Genomic DNA, 24,172 nt, shown 5'->3' with positions numbered 1-24,172 from the left:
TTTTATTTCATTTTATTGCTAGAAATACCCATTATAAAGTATAGGTGTAGATATGGTGCTAGAACATTTGGGATGTGAAACTTGCCATTCACACTTTAATCTGAGAGGTGTGAATCAGGTTTGCATAGATCAATGACTCAAGCACCTGCGAAAATTGAATTCTTCAAACATCCCTAATTTGGGCCACCACCTACAAGAGTGTTGTTGAGGGTGACCAAAGGGGGGATTTCTGCCCTTCTGTCTCTATGTTTGTTTCATGCTTTGCTCTGCTTTGCATTCCTTTCCTTCTGAGTTCTTGTACAACAATGAAAATTTCTAAGCACAATTCTGAAGTTAGAGCATATGTGCTTTGCCACAATTCCTTCCTTTCATTTGCTTCTTTCCCCTCTAGTGCACATCTGTGCATTGATAACGCTAAAGTCAGGCAGACTGCCACAAATACCTTACATCAGAGATGTCTGCTTCCAAGATTCTTTGTAACCTCACTGACCCCTCATAGTATTATAATGCAGACTAACTCTCAATGGCACACTTTTTGACATGCTTGTGCAGAAGCTGGTGTACACATACTTTACCTATTTACTAGGAGTCTGCACAGGCCCCGATTTCTGCTTTGTATTTCTATCTATGCATTACTATTATTTTTAAACTGATCTGTTTCTGAGTTGCTCTGTGCTCTTATCACTTTAGACGGTAATATGTCTCTTAGTTTGTTCAGTATAAATGAATTTCTGTATTTCCCTGTTCACTGTAAAGGGAAAATTTAAAATGCAACATTTCCCCCGTTTGGGCCAAAGTAGATGAAATGTATAGGCACAGGAGCCTCTGTGGAGTGGATGAAGTCTGCCAAATTGCAGATAAATAGTTCCAGTTCTTTTTGGGGGGGGTTAAAGCCTCAGCGCCTAGGGCTTGCCGATCGAAAGGTCGGCGGTTCGAATCCCTGCGGCGGGGTGCGCTCCCGCTGCTCGGTCCCAGTGCCTGCCAACCTAGCAGTTCGAAAGCACCTCCGGGTGCAAGTAGATAAATAGGGACCGCTTACCGGCGGGAAGGTAAACGGCGTTTCCGTGTGCGGCTCTGGCTCGCCAGAGCAGCGATGTCACGCTGGCCACGTGACCCGGAAGTGTCTCCGGACAGCGCTGGCCCTTGGCCTCTTAAGTGAGATGGGCACACAACCCCAGAGTCTGTCAAGACTGGCCCGTACGGGCAGGGGTACCTTTACCTTTACCTAATTCACTTTACTCTGTCATCCACAACTGGGGTTGGAAGCATTTTTCTCTCTTTCTTACCTCAAAATAATTAGGGGTGATTGAATGGTGTACATGCTTATGTGTTTAAAAACAAACAAACAAACAAACAAACAAGAACCTTGAGGTTTCACAACTGCCTTTGTTTTTCTCCTCCTGATAGGCCTTTATAAGTATCTAATAGGTCTTACAATGTGGTGTTGTCTAGAATGCTTCCTGTGGAGTTCTGAAGAATGCTGAGATTTGAAAAATAAATAAATGAGGATTTTACCTTTATTTGTTTATTTGTTTAAAAAGCCACAATCACTGTTCTTTTTTTATATTAAAAAACCCTAACAACAATAATAACACACAAACTCCAATCCAGAGCTCTTCAATGCTTTGCAGACACTGTTTAGGACAGCTTCACCTTGCAATGATCTGCAGATCTACAGAAACTCAGAGATACTGTATTTTAAAGCATATGGTACATAAAAGCAAAGGAACGGAGCAACACAATGATAGGAGATGGGGGGTAATCCAAATTGGGGAGGAGTTGTTTACATTAAGCTTTGATTTGGGGGCAAGGGAAGGAGACCCTTGAATCATCCCAATTAACATCTTTAAACCCTGTCCCCCAACACAAAATGCAGACTCGGTGCACACCCTTAGTATTTATGATTTGGATGAGCTAATCCTATAACTAACCTCTGTTATGTTTAATATTTTTTTGTCTCTCTGAGGTCTTCCTGCCTGTTCCGCTGGTACACCTGTAGCAGCAAATGGCATCAGCTTCAAAGAATGTCAACCTGCAAACTGCAAAGCTTTCTCAGTGTTCTTAAAGGCAATCCATATTCTGAATTTTCAAACACAAAACTGAGTTCAAAAAAGGCAAAAGTAAGTGTAAAACATCATAGAAAGCAACTTTGTAGGAGGGGGTCATTCCCAGTCCTAACCTGGAGCTGTTGGGGACTGAATCTGGGACATTCTGCATGCCAGGCTGCAAAGGCAGATGTTCCACCACTGAGCTGAGGTCTATCAAATTCTGAAGAATGGAGTGTCTGTGTTTCTCTCTCTTCGTACAAAGTGAATTCAAAGTTTCTGCTATTCTAAATAAAATTTCATTGCTTTCAAAATATCAGATATCAGAAGTCTGAAGAAAACATTTTCAAGCTTCAAAGCGAAAGTAGAATTGCTGAAATGTCAACCTTAGATTCAAAATGAAAGTAATTTCATACCAAATTTAGCAGGCCGAAGCTGCAAATCTGACAAATGTTTGCAATTCAAACTAATTTAAACATTCGCTTTCTAGAACCAAACACATTCATTTCTTTTCTTTTTTTCTTTTTTGCAATCCATTTGCTGGTTCTGTGATACACCTGCCTATGAACTAATGATGTTTCTTTCCTTCGGGAGAAAGAAGGTGGGCGAGATTTGTTTTGAAATGCTGCTTTAAAGCACTCATACTTGAAAAGAATATTCAGCCAAAAGAATGGGTTGGGATAGGGGAAAAAATACTGTTTTCTGTGTGTGAAAGAGAAACAATTGACCGTGGTGTGTATAAAATAGGAGATTGTCAAAATGAACCAATGTGCTTACCCTGGCATTTGCTTTATTTGCCATAGAAATGCTAATGAAAACAACCTTCCAGTGGCCATGAACTCCTGAACTGAATCCTGGAAGATTCCATGGAGCCAAGAGACATGGAAGAAGCCAGTCATAGAAACACAATTTTTAAAACAAACAAACAAAAACAAACAAACAAACAAAAACAAACAAACAAACAAACAGGTTATAAGATGCATAGGCCTTTCCACATTTACCATTTATAGTGGCAACATTAAGGACTTTTATTTATTTATTTCTTAGTGTGCTACCATACAACATAATCACTTTTCAGCTAGTATTCTGGAACAATAAACTAAAGAACAGGGGTCAGCAAACTTACTGTGCCTCGGGCTGATGTCTCCAGCGCCGATCGCGCGGCGGGCCAGAGGGCAGGGGAGCGCGTGCCCAGATGTGCACCAGAAATAATGCTTGTGCATGCACAAATAACGCTTGCGCATGTGCACAAGCTATTTCCGGTGCTCCTCCGACCCGGAAGTGGGCAGCCGCGCAGCACCGGTAAGAGCGGGCAGTGGCAGCGGGTGGCGGGGGTTGCCGCAGGCTAGATAAATGAGTCCCTCAGGCCTTATCCGGCCCACGGGCCTTAGTTTGGGGACCCCTGCTAAAGAAACTCATAACAGCATAAAAAGAGCTGCTGGGTCAGGCTAATGGTCCAACATTCTGTTCTCACCATGGCTGACCAGTTCCCTGTGAGAGACCAGCAAGCAGGATTCAAAAACAGTAGCCCTCTCCCCTCCTGTGGTTTCCAGCAACTGGTATTCAGAAGCATTGTTGCCTCCAACTGTGAAGGCAGAGCATAGCCATGGTGGCAATTAGCCATCAATAACCCTCTTATCCATGAGTTTATCTAATCCCTTAAAGCCATCCAAGTGAGTTCTATAGTTTAACTAAGCAATGCTTGAAGAAGTATGTGAAGAACTTATTTTTCCTTCTTCTGGGGAGGAGAATCATTTTTTGGGTGGAAGATCCAGAATAGATCCTCAATCAAGGCCAGCCCTTCCATGAGGCAGCTGCCTCAGGTGGCAAATTCTGGGGGGGCAAAAAGTGGCTAGAAATGTTCGCCATGTGGTCTGCTCTGGAGTCCCTAGGCTAGTGTACTAACCTAGAGAGTGTAGTAGAGGACTCTGTTCCATCATTCGATCATGACCTGGTCCCCACATGACATTAAGCCAACCCTGAGAGCAGCTCACAGTCTCTTTGGTCCTCTTTGGTCCTCCATTGTCCTTTACTGCAACTCAAGGTTTAGCTTAGTAAGCATCATATTTGAGATATTAAAGTGTGGAAAACAACCAGGTCCTATAGAGGAGGCTTTTTCCTCTAGCGCCAGCTGTCCCTGCTGGCCTCTGTCACTACTGTCTCAAGCGCTTCAAGTCTCCAGCCTCCTCCATTGCATGTTGAAGTTTTGGGAAAGGAGTAATTGGTAGAAAGGGCTGGTGGAGACCCCTCAACCAGGCTTGTATTATGAGCTGAAAGGTAGCTCTTGAGGAGGAAGAGGAAAGCGTTTCCCAAAAATTTCTTTAGGAAAGCTCAGGAAGCTTTGAGGGGAAGGGATTGAATTGTCACTACGGCTGAAACTCACAACATGGCGGTAGAGCTCCACACCCTAAGCCCTTCTGCCACAACAGCTGGAACAATGAGCACTCATTGGCACCCCCATTGTGAGCAGAATCTGTGTCCTCCTCTCTCGTACTGCTGGCATAAAAATGAGGGTCCTGGAGTGTGAATGGTGTGAAAACAATATATTGGGCCTCCCCAGGTATCCCACTAGGAAGGAAGAACAAAACCATCTGGGTGTTTGTTTGCTGTCTGAGTAGAACCCCATGTGAGTAAGTGAGTGCCACTTGGAGCAGAACATTGCTCTTCCTTCTCAAGCCATCTTGCTCCCTGCCAGGTCTGGCATGAATAGAATAAGAAAAGGCAGGTGAATATTTTACTTCCTCCCTCAAATGAACCCCAGGAGCATCATTTCATTTTTCATTCGGAAGTGAGTGGAAATCCCAGTTACAAACTCTGGAAGGGCCAGCTCCATGTTTTGGAGGGGCCTTAGGTAAGGCCTGCTCCATGACTCCCCTCCTTCTGTGAGTCTACCTCCTCACCACAATTAAGACCAGCTGTTGCTGATGCTCCTCTTCTTTTTCTCTGCTGTCTCCTAAATTGCTTCTCTGGCAGAGAGCCAGTGAACCATGAGGAGGTCTTATCTCCTGCTCTACGTTCTAATCTCCACTATTGCCTGGAGTGTGAGACAGGTGAACAAGCAGCTCACAGTGGTGAAGAGGTGGAAAAAGGAGGCTGTGGTCAGTGGACCCCTGCTGGGGTGTGGGCCCTCAGCAGGTGCCTGGCCGTGCCAATCCTTGATGCCAACCTTGATATCTAGATTCATATCCCAAAGGATTTTTGAAGCTTCTCTAAGGTGGGATGTGTGTGTTTTCCAGGGGTGGTGTGCAGCAGGCAAAGCGAATGGCAAAGATGGAGCCTGTTGCTGAGAGATTTCTGACTTTTCAAGGGGACTAAAGTATGCAATGTAACACATAACCATTATTTTTGTTCCTTCAACCTTATACCTTCTAACTCGGCTTAAAACTAGTCATTACCTCTTTTCAGCAGGTGGCAGCGTAAAGTAAAAACAGGCTCTGCCGTTAAAATGAGCAGGTTGTTCCACCTCACATTCTTTACCTCTCAGGAAAAGCAATGAGACATTTGCAGGAAAGGTCAAGCTTACGGAAGGTTCTGGACTCATTTCCACAGCAGAGTCATTCATTTTCTAAACAGTTCAGGGCATGAAGAGCTAAGTGCATCCCCAAGGATTCTCCCTCTCTCTCCTCTCTCTTCCAGAGATATTTCATGCCATGTCACAGTCTTTAAGGCACCACCAGATGCCCTGAAGTGTTATTAATTTGAGTCAGGGTTAACTAAGCTCAACTCTGGTGTCTGTATTCAGTGTCAAGCTTCTTATTTGAAATGTACTCTTATGGGTTTTATTTCAGGTTTCTGTGAACAGGGCTATTAATGTGGCTGCCACGATGCTGGGTTGGGGAACCTTTTCAGACTGAGGACCGCATTTCCTTCTGGGCAAGCTTCTGAGAGCCCCATGTCAGTGGTGGGGAGGGCCAGAGGGAAAAAGTGAGTGTTACATTTGTGCAGTAGGCTAGTTTCTACACATACTCAACAACCCTTTTTTATCTGTCATCCATCTATCCAAGCAAGCAAGGAAACATTCTAGCTGCGCAAAAATACTCACAGAGGGTGCAGAATAGGGCTGGTGATGTGTGTGACTTGTGAAGAGTGGTTAAGGAAGAGGTGTTATCTGAGGAGAATCCTAAGAGCCACATTTGGCCTCTGGGCCTGAGGTTACTCACCACTGCCTTGAGGCAATACCTGGCCCATCTCTTAGAAAAAAGAATGTTGATAGCCTGTGGTATTCAGGTGTGGATCAGAATTGGCCTACATAGTCATTTACAGACTCACTCTTAAGGCCATTTTCATGGGAGACAATCTTACTTGGCTACATGTGATCACCAAAGAAGATTCAGGTGATGTATCTCAATGAGAGGCAAGATGACCCAAGAAGGTGCAGTGATGGTCAGAATAAAAAAAAACATGCTTACCCTGCCTCCCTGTCGCATGAAAGGAAGTCGTAAAATACAAAAACTGAAGTTTTGAGAAAGAGAAAGTCACAGAGAGCTGTATTTTGGGCTTTGTAAGCATCCCTAGTATCTGACGTAGGAGTGGTGGACTTTAGCTGGCTGTTGACAGGTTTAAGCTGTGCCCCCACCTACACACCACCTGCACATTGCAGACAAACAAACAAATGCAAATATTCCAAAACACCAATAAGAATCCAAAAGAAATGAAAGTCAGGTCAGCACTGTGCCCCTGAAATGTTTTACCACTCAGAAAACAGGAACAGAATACAGCAATATGAACAGATATTGTTTCACCTGAGCTGAAACAGAGTATTTTCCTTGTGTCCGAGGTTGTACAGAGATTCTGCACACATCAGGGGTTGCAAATTTATCTCAAACCTGGATCTCAAACTTTGATTAGAATGGGAACCTGGGTGCTATGCATACGATTTGATTATATGAAGCTGCAAGGTACTAATTTCGTATGAGAATGCCTAAATCAATTATTTTTAAAAAATAATAATAATTATGATTTAAAATTATATTGTAGGTAGCCATAAATGTTATATATGCTTATGACATCTAATTTGCATAAAAGAAAAGTTAGACTAAATATGTAAAAATCTTAAAACAATATGTGCCCAGTTATTTAAGTGTGTGGGTGAGTGAGATTATGACTACTGCATTATTTTGGGGAAGGACAGCCTGTGTCATGTTAACCCAGAAACTAATACTGATCTTCCCACAATTACTTTGCAAGAAAAGCAAAGCAGGTTTTCCCCCCTTCTTTCTTTTGTGCTGATTGTACATTGGTGTCATCTCCTTTCTTCACTCTCCTCCAATTTTGTGCTTCCACAATTGGAAACAATAGAGAACAATTATTTCTAAGGGATCTTGGGTCATGTTTTTGAGAGTTCAAATTTCTTAGGAAAGCTCAAATATCATCAAGCCTTACCAAAAGCAATGAAAACAGGTGCTCCTATTATGCTACTGAATACACACACACACACACACACACACCACAGTTGCTGTGTTGGATATAAGGACTTGGATGGAAGAACAACTGGCTAGACCAGAGTTCACCTATGTGAACAGAAAGTATGACCAATGCCTAGAGATTTGTCCACCTACGAGAGCCTTCCTATATATTTCAAGGGCTGAGTCAAATGTCCTTCGCCTTTGCTTTTCATATCAATAATTCCTCGAGCCCTTTAAAAATCATTGATCACAGTTAACAGCAATTAACATATCTTGACTTTGCAAGGAATGTTGACTACTTTGCTCTGCCTCAGACAACCAAAAAACAGAGATATGGGGGGCTTTGGAGGAACATAAGAGCCCTGCTGAATCAGGTCCATCTGGTCCAGCATCCTGTTTTTACAGAGGTCAGACAGATACCTCTGGGATGACTGTAAGCAGGATATGAGCTCAATAGCATGCATGCACACACACACACACACACACACATTTGAAACAACCAGAAAAACTTGTCCATGAAAACGCAGGTGCTTTATTAGGGAAAGTTCTTTTATTACCCTGATCTATGCGCAGGGCCATGTGGGGCACCCAAGCCCTGAATCCTGGGGGGCACCAGGCGCCCATCGCTGAAGCCGCCTAAGCTTTTAACTATCTACCTGGGGGGGGGGGAGCTGTGTTTCCCACACGCAGCGCCATTGGAGGAAGTTGCGCTCCTGCCAACTGGTGGGCGGATGGGCGCACAACTTCCCCTGATGCTGCTGTCCGTGGGAAATGATCTAGGGAGTGTTTCCTGCCTGCAGCTGTTGGGGGGGGAGAAGCTCAACAACTTTGGGCCATCTCCCCTCATTTTCTTAAAATTGAGACCCCCCCCCCAAATAGAGGGGTCCTTATACACGGGAGCATCAGATGGAAAAATATGTAATTTGGGGGCTTAACTAAATTTGGGGGTGTTGGGCAGATTTTTGCACCCCAGCAGCACATATGCTAAAGACAGCCCTGTCTATATGATTCCACTTTGTAAAAACCAACTCATGATTCCTTCTTACAACATACTATTCCTTCCAAACATACTTAAGAGGTACGTTTGCCTTGCATGTTTGCTTATTTAAAACTGTGTGTGCTTGTATAGCTATCCATCCAGCTATATATCATGTACCTATATCCCATGTCCAGTTCTTACAATTATCCACCCTTTGATTCATTCTTAAGTTACTAGGCAGGACCTATATTCCATATGTCTTTAGTACCACAAGGTCTACCTTTTTATTACTGGAACTTGGTAGCTATGGAGACAAACAATATTAAATTCAAGCAAAGCACTGCATTTGAGCAATGTCTTACTATCATTATAGTAGTTGCTTTCATCTCACTTGCTGGATCATCACCTTGTCATGGTGAATGGGCTTGCATGTTCCTATGATCTGAAAATTTTTACACATCACTTGGGAAGACAGGTGAACTAATGTCAGTGTACTGGAAGAAGCAAAGATCACAAGTGTCGAATCAAAGATTCTTCAACATCAACTTCGTTAGACTGGTCATGTTGTTTGGATGCCTGATTATCGTCTTCCAAAGCAACTACTCCATTCTGAACTTAAAAATGGAAGGCATAATGCTGGAGGTCAACAAAGAGGTTTAAAGACTCCCTCAAGGCAAATATTAAAAAATGTAGTTTAAACACCAACTATTGGGTAATACTGGTCTGCAAGCCCTCCATTTGAAGAAAAGCCTTTACCAAAGGTGTCATGGACTTTGAAGACACTTGAAACCAGGATGAAAGGGAGAAATGTGCTAAGAGGAAGGCACGTTTGGCAAACCCTCACTGTGATCAACTTCTGCCCGGAAACCTCTGTCCCCACTGTGGAAGGAAATGTGGATCCAGAACTGGCCTCCACAGTCACTTATGGACTCACTATTAAGACCATGTTCATGGAAGACAATCTTACTTGGCTACGACTGATCACCAAAGAATAAGAAGTTGCTTTCATGCAACCCTAATTGTCTAGCTGTAATAGAAGAGATACAAATAACAGCCAGGCCTCATATTTAGCAGTGAGAAGGGAATGGGTGGTGATTTATTACTGACATGAACTGAAAATATACCACTCTTCCTGCACAGAATACATGAGATGATATATATTAGTAAGACTAAGGAATTGCAAATATAGAAGCATATGCTTTACTTACTTCATCTCTTTATAAGAAAAGCTTGGTGCATATACAATGCTTTCTGATTCTGAATTATTACAAACCTTCCAACTTTCCTCAGATGAAAGTAGGGACATTTTGTTCTACATCAGTATCACTGCTTGTGCATTTCCTCCTGGTCAACCACTAAAGTTATTAGAGGAGACATCAAAAACTGCAATATTTTGAGCACAGAAATCTTTGAATTTATGTATTGCATTTAGGAAAGCCTGAGGGGAAAAGAAACCCCAAATCAATAAATACAACTAAATGTGTGTTTGTGTGTGTAGAATATGCATTTATGAGTATTTATGCATTCATGACTATCATGCATTTATGAGTATTTTGGAAGCAGAATACCTCTGAACATCCATTTTTATTGCAATTGTGTTTTTACATTGTGATTTTATCCTGTGAACAAATTTAATAAATAATCCCAATGTTTATTTTGGGGTCCAGGAACATATAAACTTTTGAGTTTGGGGATACATAAACTTCCCTTTTTTCAGTAGTTCCAATTTCTGAGCAAATTGTGCATGTATAAACAACTGCAACATCCTGGTGCTGTGATGAATCCTGTATGGATCAGCTGCACATAACACCCAGCCCAGGCAACCTTCCCTCCCAGCTGCCCTGGGACTCCCCTTGACCCAAATGCACAAAACAGGAAAACTCATATCAGATTTCAGAAGGCGCCACCATTTCAGCTCGTGGGAGAGATCAATGCCTTTTTCCTGTCCATGTGAGAAGCCAGGCAGGAAGGGGATTTTGAAGGGAAGTGTTTTTGCTTCAGAGGACCCTTCCCCATCTTCCCAAATCCCCTTCCTCTCTAGGAATCTAGTCCAGTTCCTTTAAAGCCACATATTTCTCTACATCTCTCTCAAACAGGAGACAAAGAGGAAATGCCCACCACCCACACAGGTGGTGGTGGCTCAATGACACTTCTGGTTCCCAAACAAAACTGGTAATGAAAGGGGAGGCAGCAATGCAAAGAACCTGGACCGATCCTAAGAGCTTTGGATGCAGAGCAGACTCTTCCCTTTGCACGCAATGTTGCTGCACAGCTCATAAGAGCATGCAAATGAGAACCCAAAGTAGGTTGCTGCTTCTCTCTTTCCCTGGCCAGGAGATGGAAGGGGCAATGAATGAAAAAGTGGAGAAAGCTTTGAGGTTTTCTTTTTTAGGGCAGTGGGAATTCAGGACTCTGCATGACAAAGTGAGAAGCCAGGATGGCTTAAGGGTTTGCATGATGGTCCCAGCATTTTGTGGGCAGTTAGAGACTATTTAATTATAGTTAGGAGATTAGAAATTTACCATAAGTTCATGGGTTCCCCCATGTGCAAGATTCCCTTCTCCCTTTCTGATTTGAACTAAAGTTAACATTATAACAGCATCAGTATCCTTGTTAACCATAGTTTTAGCACTAATCGTGGTCAAAGCAGGTTTGCATGATACGGTCTGGGATACCTACAGTTTACATTAAGGAATTATGCCTTGGGGCCATAATTCTGCGCTCAGTACTAGTTCAGGAGGTATGCAGTATTCTCCCCTCCTTCATCAGGGCACCTCTGTGCTTAGTACACCTCAGGTGGACCAAGTGATTTATATCTCAGCAAACTTATCACTCTAAACCACAATCCTTCTGCATACAACAGTTTAGCCACAAATTCTATTTATTTTGAGCACATTTATTTTGCTAACCAAATTAGATCCCTGGTATAAGTTCTAGAACTCCTATTGAAAATTGCCAAATCTCAATTGCATTTTCTAGCACTTCAAAGAACTTTGCATTGGCCATTGTTGTTGGTAAATGTTCACCTTTCAATAATTATGATTCATCTGTGGCCTGCACGTGGCTTGTGAACTGTTACTGGTAACAACACACTGTAAGCATGGGGAGCTCTAAGTATGAACTTTGTCCACTCAAAAATTCTGGCTCCATTTTAATTTGGGTCCATTTCTTTTTTACCTTAGCCTGACTTGAAATGGGGCTTATAACCCCCCTTTGCTTCACATAAAGCTCACTTTTCTCTGAGCCTTACTTCTCTTGAGCGGGTAGCAGAAAAGTGTGGAGGACTTACATCCTCACTCTCTCCTTAAAGGTAAAGGGACCCCTGACCATTAGGTCCAGTCATGGATGACTCTGGGGTTGCAGCTCTCATCTCGCTTTACTGGCCGAGGAAGCTGGCGTACAGCTTCCAGGTCATGTGGCCAGCATGACTAAGCTGCTTCTGGTGAACCAGAGCAGCGCACGGAAATGCTGTTTACCTTCCCTATTTGCAATTTGATGTGCTTTCGAACTGCTAGGTTGGCAGGAGCAGGGACCGAGCAACAGGAGCTCAACCCGTCGCGGGGATTCGAAACGCCAACCTTCTGATCGGCAAGTCCTAGGCTCTGTGGTTTAACCCACAGCGCCACCCCCGTCCCTTTGCTCTCTCCTCAGCTGGAAGTTATACACAGAACATAATTTCCTCTTAGGAAATCATGGCACTTCATATTTGAAAACTACAAGCTCCCCAATGGCAGGATGGTTGATACCTTGAGCATCATCTGTGTCAAAGCTTGACCGTCCCATTTCCAGGTGAGGTTTTCCCCTACTTGATGTAGGGAATGTACAGGGAAGGCATATATTCAAGCATTCTTTTTATAGCTTGTTCATGGTTTGATAGGAATCCTCAAGGGTTCTTAGGATGAGCCAATGGGGACTAACATTTAACTGCCTTCTACTGTCAGGTCAGGGCAGTTAAAAGGTGACGGGTTTTGGGTATCCAGTAGGACTCACCAAGTCATATCTCATGCACTGCTGATCTAGCACTGAATCTTTACAGCTACATCTCTCTATAAATAATAATATCTGGTAAGTAAGCTGGGTTTGGCTTAGTGGGTCACAAGCTATGCACTGCACACACTGTGGCTTTAAGACCCATAAAGGTGGACAGGATTTATGGCTTTAGAAGGACAATATTGACAGACAAAGTGAAATTCCTGGCCAGATTACTTATTCTGGCTCGATACAATAAGAGCATTTCATTATCTTTTGTGATAGAGCCTTTTCAGTTGCAAATCAGCTTAATGAAGCTATTTATATCTGGGATATCTTGTCTCTGTCAAATGCAAATACTCAAAGGGCCATGAGGAAGTAAGAGCACATTCGCTTTTCTCTCATTCCCTAAGTCTTTGTCATGCCCTATTTATTATTTGTTTGTTCGTTTCATTTCTGAATCACATCCTACAAAATATCCCAAAGCGATTCAACAGTTATAAAATTTCATGTCCCACACAGATACAGACTGGGATTAAAATACCCACTTAAAAGGCTTTTGGGGAAAGAAAGGTCTTCAACAGGTGCTGAAAAAGTAATGGAGACAATACCAGGCTGGTATATAATGGGAGGGGGTTCCAAAGGCTAGGTGCCATCACACTAAAGGCCAAGTTCCTACTTTGTATGGAGAATTCCTGGTCAGAAAGATGGTATCTGCACGACTCCTTTTCCTGAAGAGAACAGTGATTGGTTGGATGTATAAGGGGTAATATAACCTTATAGGTATAGGGCCTGGGCCCCTAGCTTACATAGTGGCAGTTTATTTTCTTGCAATATCCATTATGTAGTTTCAGGGATTGCGAAAAATGGGATTTGTGGAAAATGTAAATGGCAGCCTGCCTTAATAATCAGAGACCCACCTTTGTAGGAGGGGTGTAACAGAGGGTACTAGCCACTGGAGCATGGAGCCTGGTCTGCAACCAGATATGCCACTGACTGCAAATCCTATCAAACTTGCAGTCATTTAGGTAAAGGTAAAGTTCCGCTGGACAGTTAAGTCCAGTCAAAAGCGACTATGGGGTTGTGGTGCTCATCTTGCTTTCAGGCTGAGGGAGCCAGCGTTTGTCCACAGACAGTTTTCTGGGTCATGTGGCCAGCATGATTAAACCACTTCTGGTGCAATGGAACACCATGACAGAAACCAGAGCACATGGAAATGCCATTTACCTTCCCGCTGCAACGGTACCTACTTATCTATTCGCACTGGTGTGCTTTCGAACTGCTAGGTTGGCAGGAGCTGGGACAGAGCAACAGGAGCTCACCCCATCACGGGGATTCGAACCACCAACCTTCTGATCAGCAAGCCCAAGAGGCTCAGTGGTTTAGACCACAGAGCCACCCGCGTCCCTTTTTTACACTCATTTACTCTACATATGACAGAAGAGAATTTTCTAGCCCTCAAATGCCATACGTAAGTAGTTGCTGTAAAAGTCAGTTTACAGTTGCATTTCTCCTTTCTTCAAAATTACATCAGCGCATTGAAGGAAAGCACAGGCACCTAATTACACATGTTTGAAAGAAATGCCCTTGATCTGCTCATTGCTTTTGGGGATACAACTGTCCAGCTGCAATTTGCCTGCCAGCCTGCTCTCATTACTGTCTCCAGGACCCATGATAAGGTTTTAGCACTTGCTACCAAAGACCATCCTGTATTTGCCTTTTGAAAATTATTATTACTGCTATGGGAAAGAGCAAATGGTCTTTAGTCTTAGCTTAAATGTTACTTTGGTACTTTTAGCAAAGCACTCATTCGCAGCAGAAGCCTAAAACATTTACAAGGCAACACATATCCTTTGATTTGTTTATGAGACAGTGGGATTGGCCTTTGATTCCTACAAGCTTCAATGTTGTATCATCTTGTTTCATTTCTACATGGAAGAAACATATCCTAGACTCATTTTATGTCCCTGAGGAAGACCCCCTTCTCTTACTCTGTTGACACTGAACAAGTTCAGTCTACAGTGATCTGTCAAGCATGACATCTGATATACACTATGAGCATTACCTAAGCCCCAATAAACTCATATTGAGTAATTCATTGAGTTCAGTGGGCTTTGAGCAGGACTTATAGGCTTGTTTCTCTCTCCAAGTTTTTTTTTGGGGGGGATAGATTGACATAAAACCTGATAGAGAAGAACATTTGTCAAACAGGCAGAAAAAATACTTAAAATTATAAAATATTTGGATATCCTTCTGTCCTTTCACTCCATTCCGTGGTAGGGTCACTATACCCTGTTAAAATTGTGAATGTGTGTGTGTGTGTGTGTGTGTGTGTGTGTGTGTGTGTAAATGAATTCCATCCAAATAGAATGCCAACTACAATGAAGAAAGTCAATTACTACAATTGTGATCTCAGTTGTCATTCCACCAGAGTGCACATATTAGCTAAGGGTGCTGGCATAAGAAGCCCAAAGAGTCAATGTTGCAGCATAGTCACAGAAATCCATCACAGAGTGTGCCCATCTTAGGTTACACCCAACTTTCTGTACACAAAAGTGGACATTGGTCGGACAGATTTGGGTAAAGGTTATTGCACAACACAGTCAGTCTAGTGTCAATCAACAGAGAGGGAAGGAACTGTTCTCAGCATTCAAGTGCCATAGTGCCAAGGTGCACAAAGATAATAATAATTACGGTAATACTCTTCATCCCCCCCCCCCCTATGAAGCTGTGGGCTCCCAGTTCCTGTGGAGATGCCTGCCTTTGAGGCAGCAACAAATATTTCTGCCAAAATATACTGTATAAACATGAACCAGAACATCTACCTGATACAAATGGACTCCAATGAAACAGAGTTATTGACTGGTTCCTGCAGATCTAAAATTGACACATGAGGCATTAAGCAGTGCCTGCCAATAGAAGCTTTATTTGTTTTCTTCTCAAGTTCTTAATTTCAGCAAAAATAAAAAATAAAAATGCTTATTTGAGTTTTGAATTTTTAAAATTAGGACCACATTTAAATCCTTTATTTATCAAGGCACTTTAAAAAGGAATTAACACAACATTTTCCTTCCTTGCATTCTGATGAGATTTTAAAGCACATTCCTAAATGCATTGAGGAACTAGGACAAAAATACTGGGAGGAAAGTTCATAAAGTCCTCTGCTTGATAATTCATTTGAAATAGGTCAGAAAAGCCATGGAATTTTGCACTGATGCCACCCCCTCCTGCCACTGCCCTAGGCAAAACCAGGATGTTTAAGTACTCGGTTTCTCATCCCCTGTTAGAGTCTAATAAAATACAGCCTTATTCACCTCCCCCCTTGACATCAAGGGTGTGGCAGAAGTAATGCCTGTGAGGCCAACAACTTTGAACCAGCATAAAATGGCTAGAGGCTAAAAGACAGGCCTAAATGCCTTCATCATTGCTGTTTATTCCAACCTCATCTCAGACTTGAACAAGCCCCTTTCGGGACTGAACTATTGAAAATAACCACAGTCACTTTCCTGATTGCTGTAATTTAATTAAATAACCTTTCACACTGGGCAAACCCAAAAGCAAAAAGGCTCATTAATCTTTCTAGTGATTAGAGACACCTCAAGAGCTTCGAACATTTACCTCTCCTTCCCAGCAGCAGAAATGGATTTAGGAGGATCATGGTTCATACCTCACATTCCCTGGAGCCAGAAATGGTATACGTGCAGGGTCCAGATCCATTAACCGATACATCCATGGTCTCGGAATTTGTCGGCTTGTAGTCCACATAATACTCCTGTAAAGGGGAGTTCATTTGCCTTTCAGACTCTCGAGCTTTTTTCCGGCGCCTCTTCATAAGAGAGTGTTGCTGGAGCTGTTTCATGCTGGCTGGGTAGCGCTTCCATGAGACGTAGATGACCAACAAAATCATAGCCACCGATAGAAAGAGGGCCACACTTCCAGCAATAATCTTGTGAAAGGAAACATGCTCATACTCTGGCTCTGGTCCAGATGTTGGGAAATCTGGAGAAGGATTTGCTGTAAAAGAGGTTGGCTGATAGTCTTCCAGTTTGGGAAGAGTAGGCCTTGGAACAAAGATGGGCCTCTGCTGAGTTTTAGGGGCCTGGTAGGGCTTTTCAGTCACCACGACTGGAATTTCAGCACAAATGTTGTAGGTTTCTACAGCATCACTCACTTTCTCACCCTGGATATGCTTTGGGCCTGCACAAATCATGGTACTTTCCTTGTTTCCTTTGAAGCTTTTAAGCCAATTAAATAGAGGGCAAATGCTCCGAGTACATTCCCACATATTTCCAGAGAGAGTGATGGATATTAAAGAAATCCAGGCATTGACAGTCTCCTGAGAGATGTTGGTGAGTTTGTTGGAATCCAGGTTGAGTTTCTGCAAGTTGGGCAGGCACTGGAACGTCCCAGGTTCAATCCCTGCAATGTCATTCCCTGATAAATCCAAGTTGTGTAAGGAACTCCAAGTCCACGTTAAACCTTGGCTGATGGATCTGATCCTATTCCATTGCAAGTAGATTGAGCGGAGGTTGAAGAGACGTGGAAAGTGAGCAAAGTTGATCTTAGAAAACTGGTTGTGCTCCAAGTGGAGCTCCGTTAGCTTCAAGAGGCCAGCAAAAGCATTGCGGGATAAACTCCGTAGGCGATTGTAGCCCAAATCCAGAAAATCGAGATTGCGACAATCTTGGAAAACTCGAATTGGAACAGTTTTCAATGAGTTTGAACGTAAGTGCAAGATCAAGAGCTTGCGGAGACCTTTAAACTGCTCAGACTGCAGTGCCTGCAGCTTGTTGTATGACAGGTCCAGATTGCGGAGGTTGGGGACTGGGTGAAATGTTTTGTTTTGCAGGTGGGTAATTTTGTTGGAGCTCAGAATTAATTCCTTCAGCCTACGGATGCCCTGGAAGGCATCCTCATCTACGGAACTGATGTAATTATGGTCAAGGTATAGCCATATGAGTTGGTGAAGGCCTGCAAACTGATTTGGCTTAAGCTTCTGGATGCTGTTGTACCGCAACGATAAGCCTTGAGACCCTCCGGAAATGTTCTGAGGGATGTCTCTGAATGCATGAGATTCGCAGTACACAATTTTGCCATCACATCTGCAGTTCTTGGGGCAAGCTCGCTGAGCCCCGGTGAGCGTCACAAACAGCACTGTAGGGAGGAGCACCAACACTGCACTCATGCCTCTCAGCTGCTTGATTACATGGAAACCTGCAATATTAAGAAGATGAGAAACATACATTGTAAAACCAAATAAACCAGAGGCTCCGGATTCATCAGTGGGACCTTCTAATAACACAGAGCAAGTCTAGCCTCCTTACTGATTCTTTCCCTATTTGTTTTGCCTTGAGATGCTTGCTCTTCTATCCCTTCTTCCGTTGCTTCTTCCTCCTGCTCTTCCCAGTTCATATATACCACCACACTATTCAGTTACCTTGGTTTGATTTATGACCTTTGAGGAGGAATTAAGCCCTCCCCACTTCCACTTGTTTTTGACTCATCCCCATGTGCATCAGCAAGCTACATCTCACCAGAACATCCTTATTCCTGGGATGCTGGGATTTTCACAATAAACATATTTGTCAAGTCACTGTGATATAGCTTTTGGAAGGAAAAATGACTGACTCTAGGGCTGTTCATAGTTCCTGAAGAAGCAGGAGGTTTCTTAATAAACCAACTTGCTAGTACAGGTCCCATCGACCTCTTAAGAATTAGCAACCCAAATTTATAACTGATCTTTATAGCATAGCAAACTAGTAGTCATCAAAACTATGCATATATATATGTATATGTTGAAATGATCTTCCAACAGAGTGCAAGGTAGGATTCTTTCATGTGAGCTAAAAAATAATTCAAGCCTGCAAGAAAGGTAGATTGGTGTGCATGCCTGGTGTGTCATATCTTGTGTATTAGGAAGTCTCAGAGATAGCATCCTAATAAATAAAGGGCTTCCTAATAATCGTAACAGACTTGCATATCTATCTTCATATATCATTGCTTATATAGTGATAACTATCACCTGCAGGTATGTTTTAATGCACAGCAGCATGGGTTTATTTTAGTGTATGTGTATATATGACAGATGTTTGCAGAATAATATTCATTTAGCTTGATGTGAATGGCATACTCCTAGCAGCAACAGAGCAAAACTGAGTCAGATATGCATCAGATTCTAGCCAATTTTAGTATTTTACATTCCACATGCCAGCAACTTATTGTACTGTAACGCTTCAGTGTGCATGCAGCCCACATAGCCCATGTTTTCTGAATAACTATGAGGGTCTTGCATGCATGTATATTCACAAAGTGTGCGTGGTGAAGTCGGGAGCAGAGAGAGACTTTTTCAGACCTTACAATAATCTTTGAGCCAGTGGTTCTTTCCAGAGTTGTAATCTTTCTGATGATTCAACTGCATTTTTTCATCAGGAGAATTTTTGAGAAAGAGCTATTGTCTTCTCAATAATAAATAGTTTATTATATTATTATTATTATTATTATTATTATTATTATTATTATTATTATTATTGGGGTGAGTGGGAAAGAGAGGGGAGAAAAGGGACAGGACAGAGAGGGAGAACATATAGTTATTTTCTCTGATGTCCCTGGTTGAAATCAAGAGATACTCTGTGTGTGTGTTAGTGGTGTGTGTGTGTGTGTGTGTGTGTGTGTTAGAGCAAGGAAGTATTCCTAATCTCAAGATCTTTTGACTCTTGTTTCTAATCTTTCACTTCCATGGCAAGGCTTTTTCATTTAAATTCTGTTATTTTCTTTTTACCCCTAAGACAGGAACAGCAGCCAAATAGAAATGGTTTTTGGCTTACAGATGGAGGGGGAAATGTAACCTGTCACAATTGGAGGGGGTGGGGAAGGAGCAGCTATCAAATGACTGCTGGAGATCTAAGCATATATTTTGGGAGGAGTGTCCCCCCCCCTTCAGATACCAACTCAGCCCTCCTGAACGCAGGTCTACAGCAAAATACCTCTTCCTCACTTTGCCTTCCTGCATTCAGAAAAAGGGCTAAAAATTCAGATGTCCCCCAGAAAAGCTTGCTCAATATGAAACCCGGCAAACCCTTGATGGGGATGCAACATGCATTTGTCTACTTATGTGTGGACAGGGAAGCAAAAGAGAAGCAGAGCTGGGGCAGGAGCGGGGGAGGAGGTGGGGGGGGGTGGATGGGAGAGCAAAATCTCTCCAGGATGTATGTATAACTAAAGGATGTATGTGTATCAATTAAGTAAGGACATGCATCGAAAGATTAATCACAAAAAGAGACACTGCAGGGACAGAAACGGAGCAGGGCAGGAAGGGACAAAACACAGAAGCTAAAAATATAATAGCAAGTGAGTCACCTGGCAAAATAAGGCACGAGCGGTGCCGTGACACAAACACGTTATATATATCTATATCTCTTTATGCAGCTGTCCTACAGATAGCGAAAAGTTCGCTTACCCATCCTTTTGTCATCGGCAACTGTGTCTCCCTTTCTTTCCAGCTGTTTTGCTTCTTGTTGGTGAAGATGGTTTTCCCCCTTCTTCCTTTTCTCCCCCCCTTTCCAAGTCGGTCTCTCGCCTTTAAACCATCACAATGTTCATGTCACACACAAGCCCAGCTGCCACCTACTTCACCGCCATCCGGCGTGAATGCCAGGAACCTACACAAAGTTCCCGAGAGAGGGGGGAGGGGGACGAAGAAGAATTTAGGGGAGATGGGGGAGGGTTAGGGGATGGGGATGATGGGGGGTTGGGGAGGGGGATACAGGACTGGAGGATGGGGTATGAGTGATGGGGCAGGAGGAGGAATGGAACGGGTGTTGGGGGGGGTGGGCAGGTTTGTTAACCTCTCAGAGCCATGGAGCACATCAGCAGGAGCATCGATGGGGAAGCTTCAGTGCCGGAGCGACGGCGGACCACGGAGGGAAAGCAACTTCTCCAGGAGAAAGAAGGGCAGGGAGCTTTGCCCGGCTCCGAGCAGCCCTCTTCAGGCGGCTGCCCCCTGCCATCCCCAGCCACAGCAATCCATCCTCTGGCAGGTCCCCGGCGATGGGCGACGATGCCACCAGGCCTCCAGAGCTGTAGAAGAAGTCAACCCGCCCCCCCTCCTCCTCCACCAGACCTGCCACCCGCTTTCACTCAAAGCTGTGCTGGTTAGTTTTCTCCATTTAGCCGGTCGGGTTGACAGTGTCCCCTCTTTTTGTTGTTGTTGTTGTTGTTGTTGGGCTTTTTTTGTTTTTGGTTAGCTGTGCTGGAAGAGAGAGGCTGCTCTCCTGCACTCATTCAGAAGGCTTTTCAGACAGCGAGGATGCTCAGGAGCTTGTTGGTGCTAATGTTCTAGTTTGCGATACACTGAGTGCCCTCCACTGGAGAAAACAGATCACATATTAAAGGCACGAACAAGTGAGGCTGTCATTGCTATGCAGACTTCCTTCTTTCAGGAAGGGAATTAAAGACACAGGCGTGCTATTTCAACGCCCACCCCCACCCCCACCCCCGCGCTCCTTTCTGCACCGGCTCCCCTCCCTCCCCACACATCCCCACACTTCAGCACCTCTGGACCTTTTCCAGATTATTACTAAATGTGTGATGCCGCCGATTTGTTTGCATTGGCTGGAAACAGGTTCAAAATGACTCAGAGCCTCACTTCTTCCTTTTTCTTTTTAATTGTCGTTGCAAGGTTCCCATCGAAAAATCGGGAATTCCAACTTTAAACCCCCGAGCATTGTAATTCTGACCTCCCCCCCCCCTTCCCTTGCTCTATTTTTCTTTCATCACTTGGACTGGAAGGGGTGCATGGGAAAGCTTTCTGTTTGCAGATTCATAATTTGTGTGAAAGGCATCACTCATGGACTAAAAGGAAATTGTATTAAAAGCCGCTTTTTTGAACCGTGGAGGCACTGAGAAGGGTGAGAGAAACAAATCGATATACAGCACAGAACTCAAGATGTCTAATCATGGACACTTGTTAATATGGACCCTGTTGTGTCATGTTTGGTCCTTCTGCCCCCCTCCCCAAGAGGCCTATGCCAGTAATCAATGGAATTAGCTTGTGTTGCATGCAAAAGGTCCCAGGTGCAATCTTGTGTGGTGCAGTGGTTAGGATGTTGGACTAGGACTTATGGGACCAGAGTTCAAACCCCCACTCAGTCATGAAGCCCACTGGGTGACCTTGGGCCAGTCACTGCCTCTCAGCCTAATCTACCTCATAGGGTTGCTGTGGAGATTCAATGTATGGCACTTTGAAGTCCTTGGGTTAAAAAAATGGTGGAATATAAATACAATAAATCAAAATAAAAATCCATGGCATCGTCAAGGTAACAAGACCATGGGTAGGAGATCTGGAAAAGACTCCTCTCCACTTGATACCATAGTGCAACTTCTGCTGTAGCCTGCTGCACTACCATAGTCTTCTCCAACCTGGTGCCCTCCTCATGGTTTTGGACAACTCCCACCATCCCCACCCAACAATGGCTGGGGATGATGGGAATTGTAGCCCAAAACGTTTGAAGGCCACCCGGTTGACAAAGGCTGCCTTAGTTTATGAAACACCACACTATTCAGTGTAGACAATACCGGACCAGATAGCTGAGTGGTCTGACTCAATTTAAAGCCACTTTAGTTTATATGACAACATGTAAAAATCCAAACTGGAAGCCAATGGAGCCCCAACATCTAATGGAATATCTATGTTTAACCAGTGATCTCAGGGTTCATGGCAACCTTGAGATCACTGGTTGAAAGAAGGTTTTTAAATTGTGTTTACAATGTGTTTATACTGTTTTAAAATTATTATTTTTGTAATCATTTCTCCTCCTGCTGCCCTGTTCTTCAGGAGGAAGAACAGGATATAAATCTGGCATGATCTACTGTATGTCTTAAGCTGAATCCCTGAAGCATTTATTTATGTGGTCAGTTCATTCATTCATGTCGCTACCCTTATATTAATATGTACTGGGCAGCTTAAAAACAAAACAACATTAAAAATGTGAGATATAAGAATCAAAACTAACAATGTGCAATAAAATACATGCATCATTAGAGACAGCACAATCAGTTAACAGCCTGGGTTAAAGTACATTAGACTACAACAGACCAGGCTTAGTTTAAACCACAATTTAAAATCCTGGGTGAATAAAAATGTTTCTTCCAGGGTGCCAGTACTGAAAAGGCCCTCTCCTTGATAGCCACCTCCCTCACTTTTACGAATGCCACTGGATTAAGGCCTCCAAAGATGACCTTGGTTTCAGAAGGCATAAGGGCTGTGGGGCTGATCTTTCTGATACTATCTGACTTGTGAGGAGAAAGAAGAGGGCAAGGGAGGCAGGCACAGAGAACAGTAGGGCCGGTTCCAGTAGGATTGCCCCCCATGCCAACTTTAAATGTTTATTTTAGTCCTTGAAAATTGTAAACCACCGTGGGTGTCTTGGCAGAAAGCAGGTCTATAAATGCAATGAATAAATGAATAACTAAAAAGGTAAGTAACCTGGTCTCAATCCAATTAGAGTTTTGAAACTTTAGAACCAGCATGTTAAACTGGACCCAGAAACAACCTGGGATCCAAAGTCATCTTACAGTAAAGTGTCTTATACTGATCTGGAACACTTGGTGAACACTGGTTCACTAAGGCCAGGATTAAGCCTATTTATATGGAAAAGTGGCATACAAATTTAAATAATTAAAGTTGTCTCATCTGACTGTCACTAAACTCAAACAGTGGTGTAGGCAGAGTTCTTTCTCAACACCTGTTTTCCAAAATGCTTTCAAACTGTAAGAGCTGAGGGCAGAAACACTTCATCAGTTGGAACTCCCCTCCTGCTTGTCGAGCTGGGCTCGCTCACAAACATGTCCTACTTTACTGCTTTAATGCAACTTCTGCTGCTTCACTGAAATATAACAGTATGAATCAGCTACTTTGGTTGCACTAGACTCAGGAGAATGAATGGGCGATGAGTAAAGTGAGGCTGTGGGCAGTTGGAAACCTCTTTAGGGCTGCAAGAGTCTGATTCACTCTAAGCCTGCTGCAATGTGTACTTTTAAAAACTTAGCCCAGTTTAAAAAGCAAAACAAAACCTGGAGTGTGAGAAATGAACTTTTAAAAATTGACCTGAGGTCTGCGTCTGCACTGAAGTTCAGTTGTCCTTGGTCGGGTGTGTCCCAGATATTTTGGACTACATCATCCATGCATGATCAGGCCAACAAGAAGAGGAAGGGGCATAGACGTCCTGTGCTGGATGTCGGAAGCATCTGGGTCACCAACTTAAAGAGAAACAGCCCAGCTGGGAAATGTAGAATGGTTCACTTGCGAGATGAGATCCTTTCACTAAATGGACAATTGATGGTCGGAGTAGATATCAGTGGTGCAAGAATCAACAATGGAAAGACATATGGAGTTATTTGGAGGATGACTTACAATGTGCTTAGGAGAAGGCGTTAGCTCACAGAGTGAAAAGCCATGTTTTACCATCTTTGTGTTTTGATTATTTTGATAATGCATTTTCTGCTTTTATTATGTATTTTGTGCTTTGTATACTGCAACTTTGTGTTGTGAACTGCCCTGAGACCTATGGGTATAGGGTGGTATACAAATTTTAATAATAATAATAATAATAATAATAATAATAATAATAATAATAGCAGGTGCTGGAGCAACTTCCCTGTGAGAAAAATGATGCTGCTTGAAGTTTTTCAGCTGAGAAGAAGAGAGTGAAGTGGAGAGTAAAGAAAGTGGATAGAGAGAAGTGTTTGTTCCTCTCCCAATATTTTGGAAGTTGTGG

The 24,172-nt window shown here is 43.1% G+C and overlaps 1 protein-coding gene across 4 annotated transcripts in view; it reads right to left on the bottom strand.

The window, feature by feature from the left end:
• Positions 1-20,800, bottom strand: part of LRRTM4 (leucine rich repeat transmembrane neuronal 4) — a 420,533-nt gene extending 399,733 nt beyond the window's left edge. For 2 of the 4 annotated variants that reach the window (XR_013833384.1, XM_079955064.1), the window contains exons 1-2: positions 19,855-20,800; positions 16,017-17,612 (exon numbers count right to left, since the gene is read on the bottom strand). Coding sequence is in view for 3 of the 4 variants with exons in the window: in XM_079955064.1 (XP_079811190.1) it covers positions 16,060-17,612; positions 19,855-19,858 (1,557 nt within the window). In the remaining variant the exon portion in view is untranslated. The remainder of the gene's footprint in view (positions 1-16,016; positions 17,613-19,854) is intronic. The other 2 variants (XM_079955062.1, XM_079955063.1) reach the window with 1 other exon arrangement.
• Between the last annotated feature and the right edge of the window lie 3,372 nt (positions 20,801-24,172).

Source organism: Podarcis cretensis (genome assembly GCF_951804945.1).
Source record: "Podarcis cretensis genome assembly, chromosome: 15".
In the NCBI taxonomy this organism is placed as follows: domain Eukaryota; kingdom Metazoa; phylum Chordata; class Lepidosauria; order Squamata; family Lacertidae; genus Podarcis; species Podarcis cretensis.
Note: the sequence above shows the minus strand (reverse complement) of the source record. Positions and strands in the feature narration are given on the sequence as shown.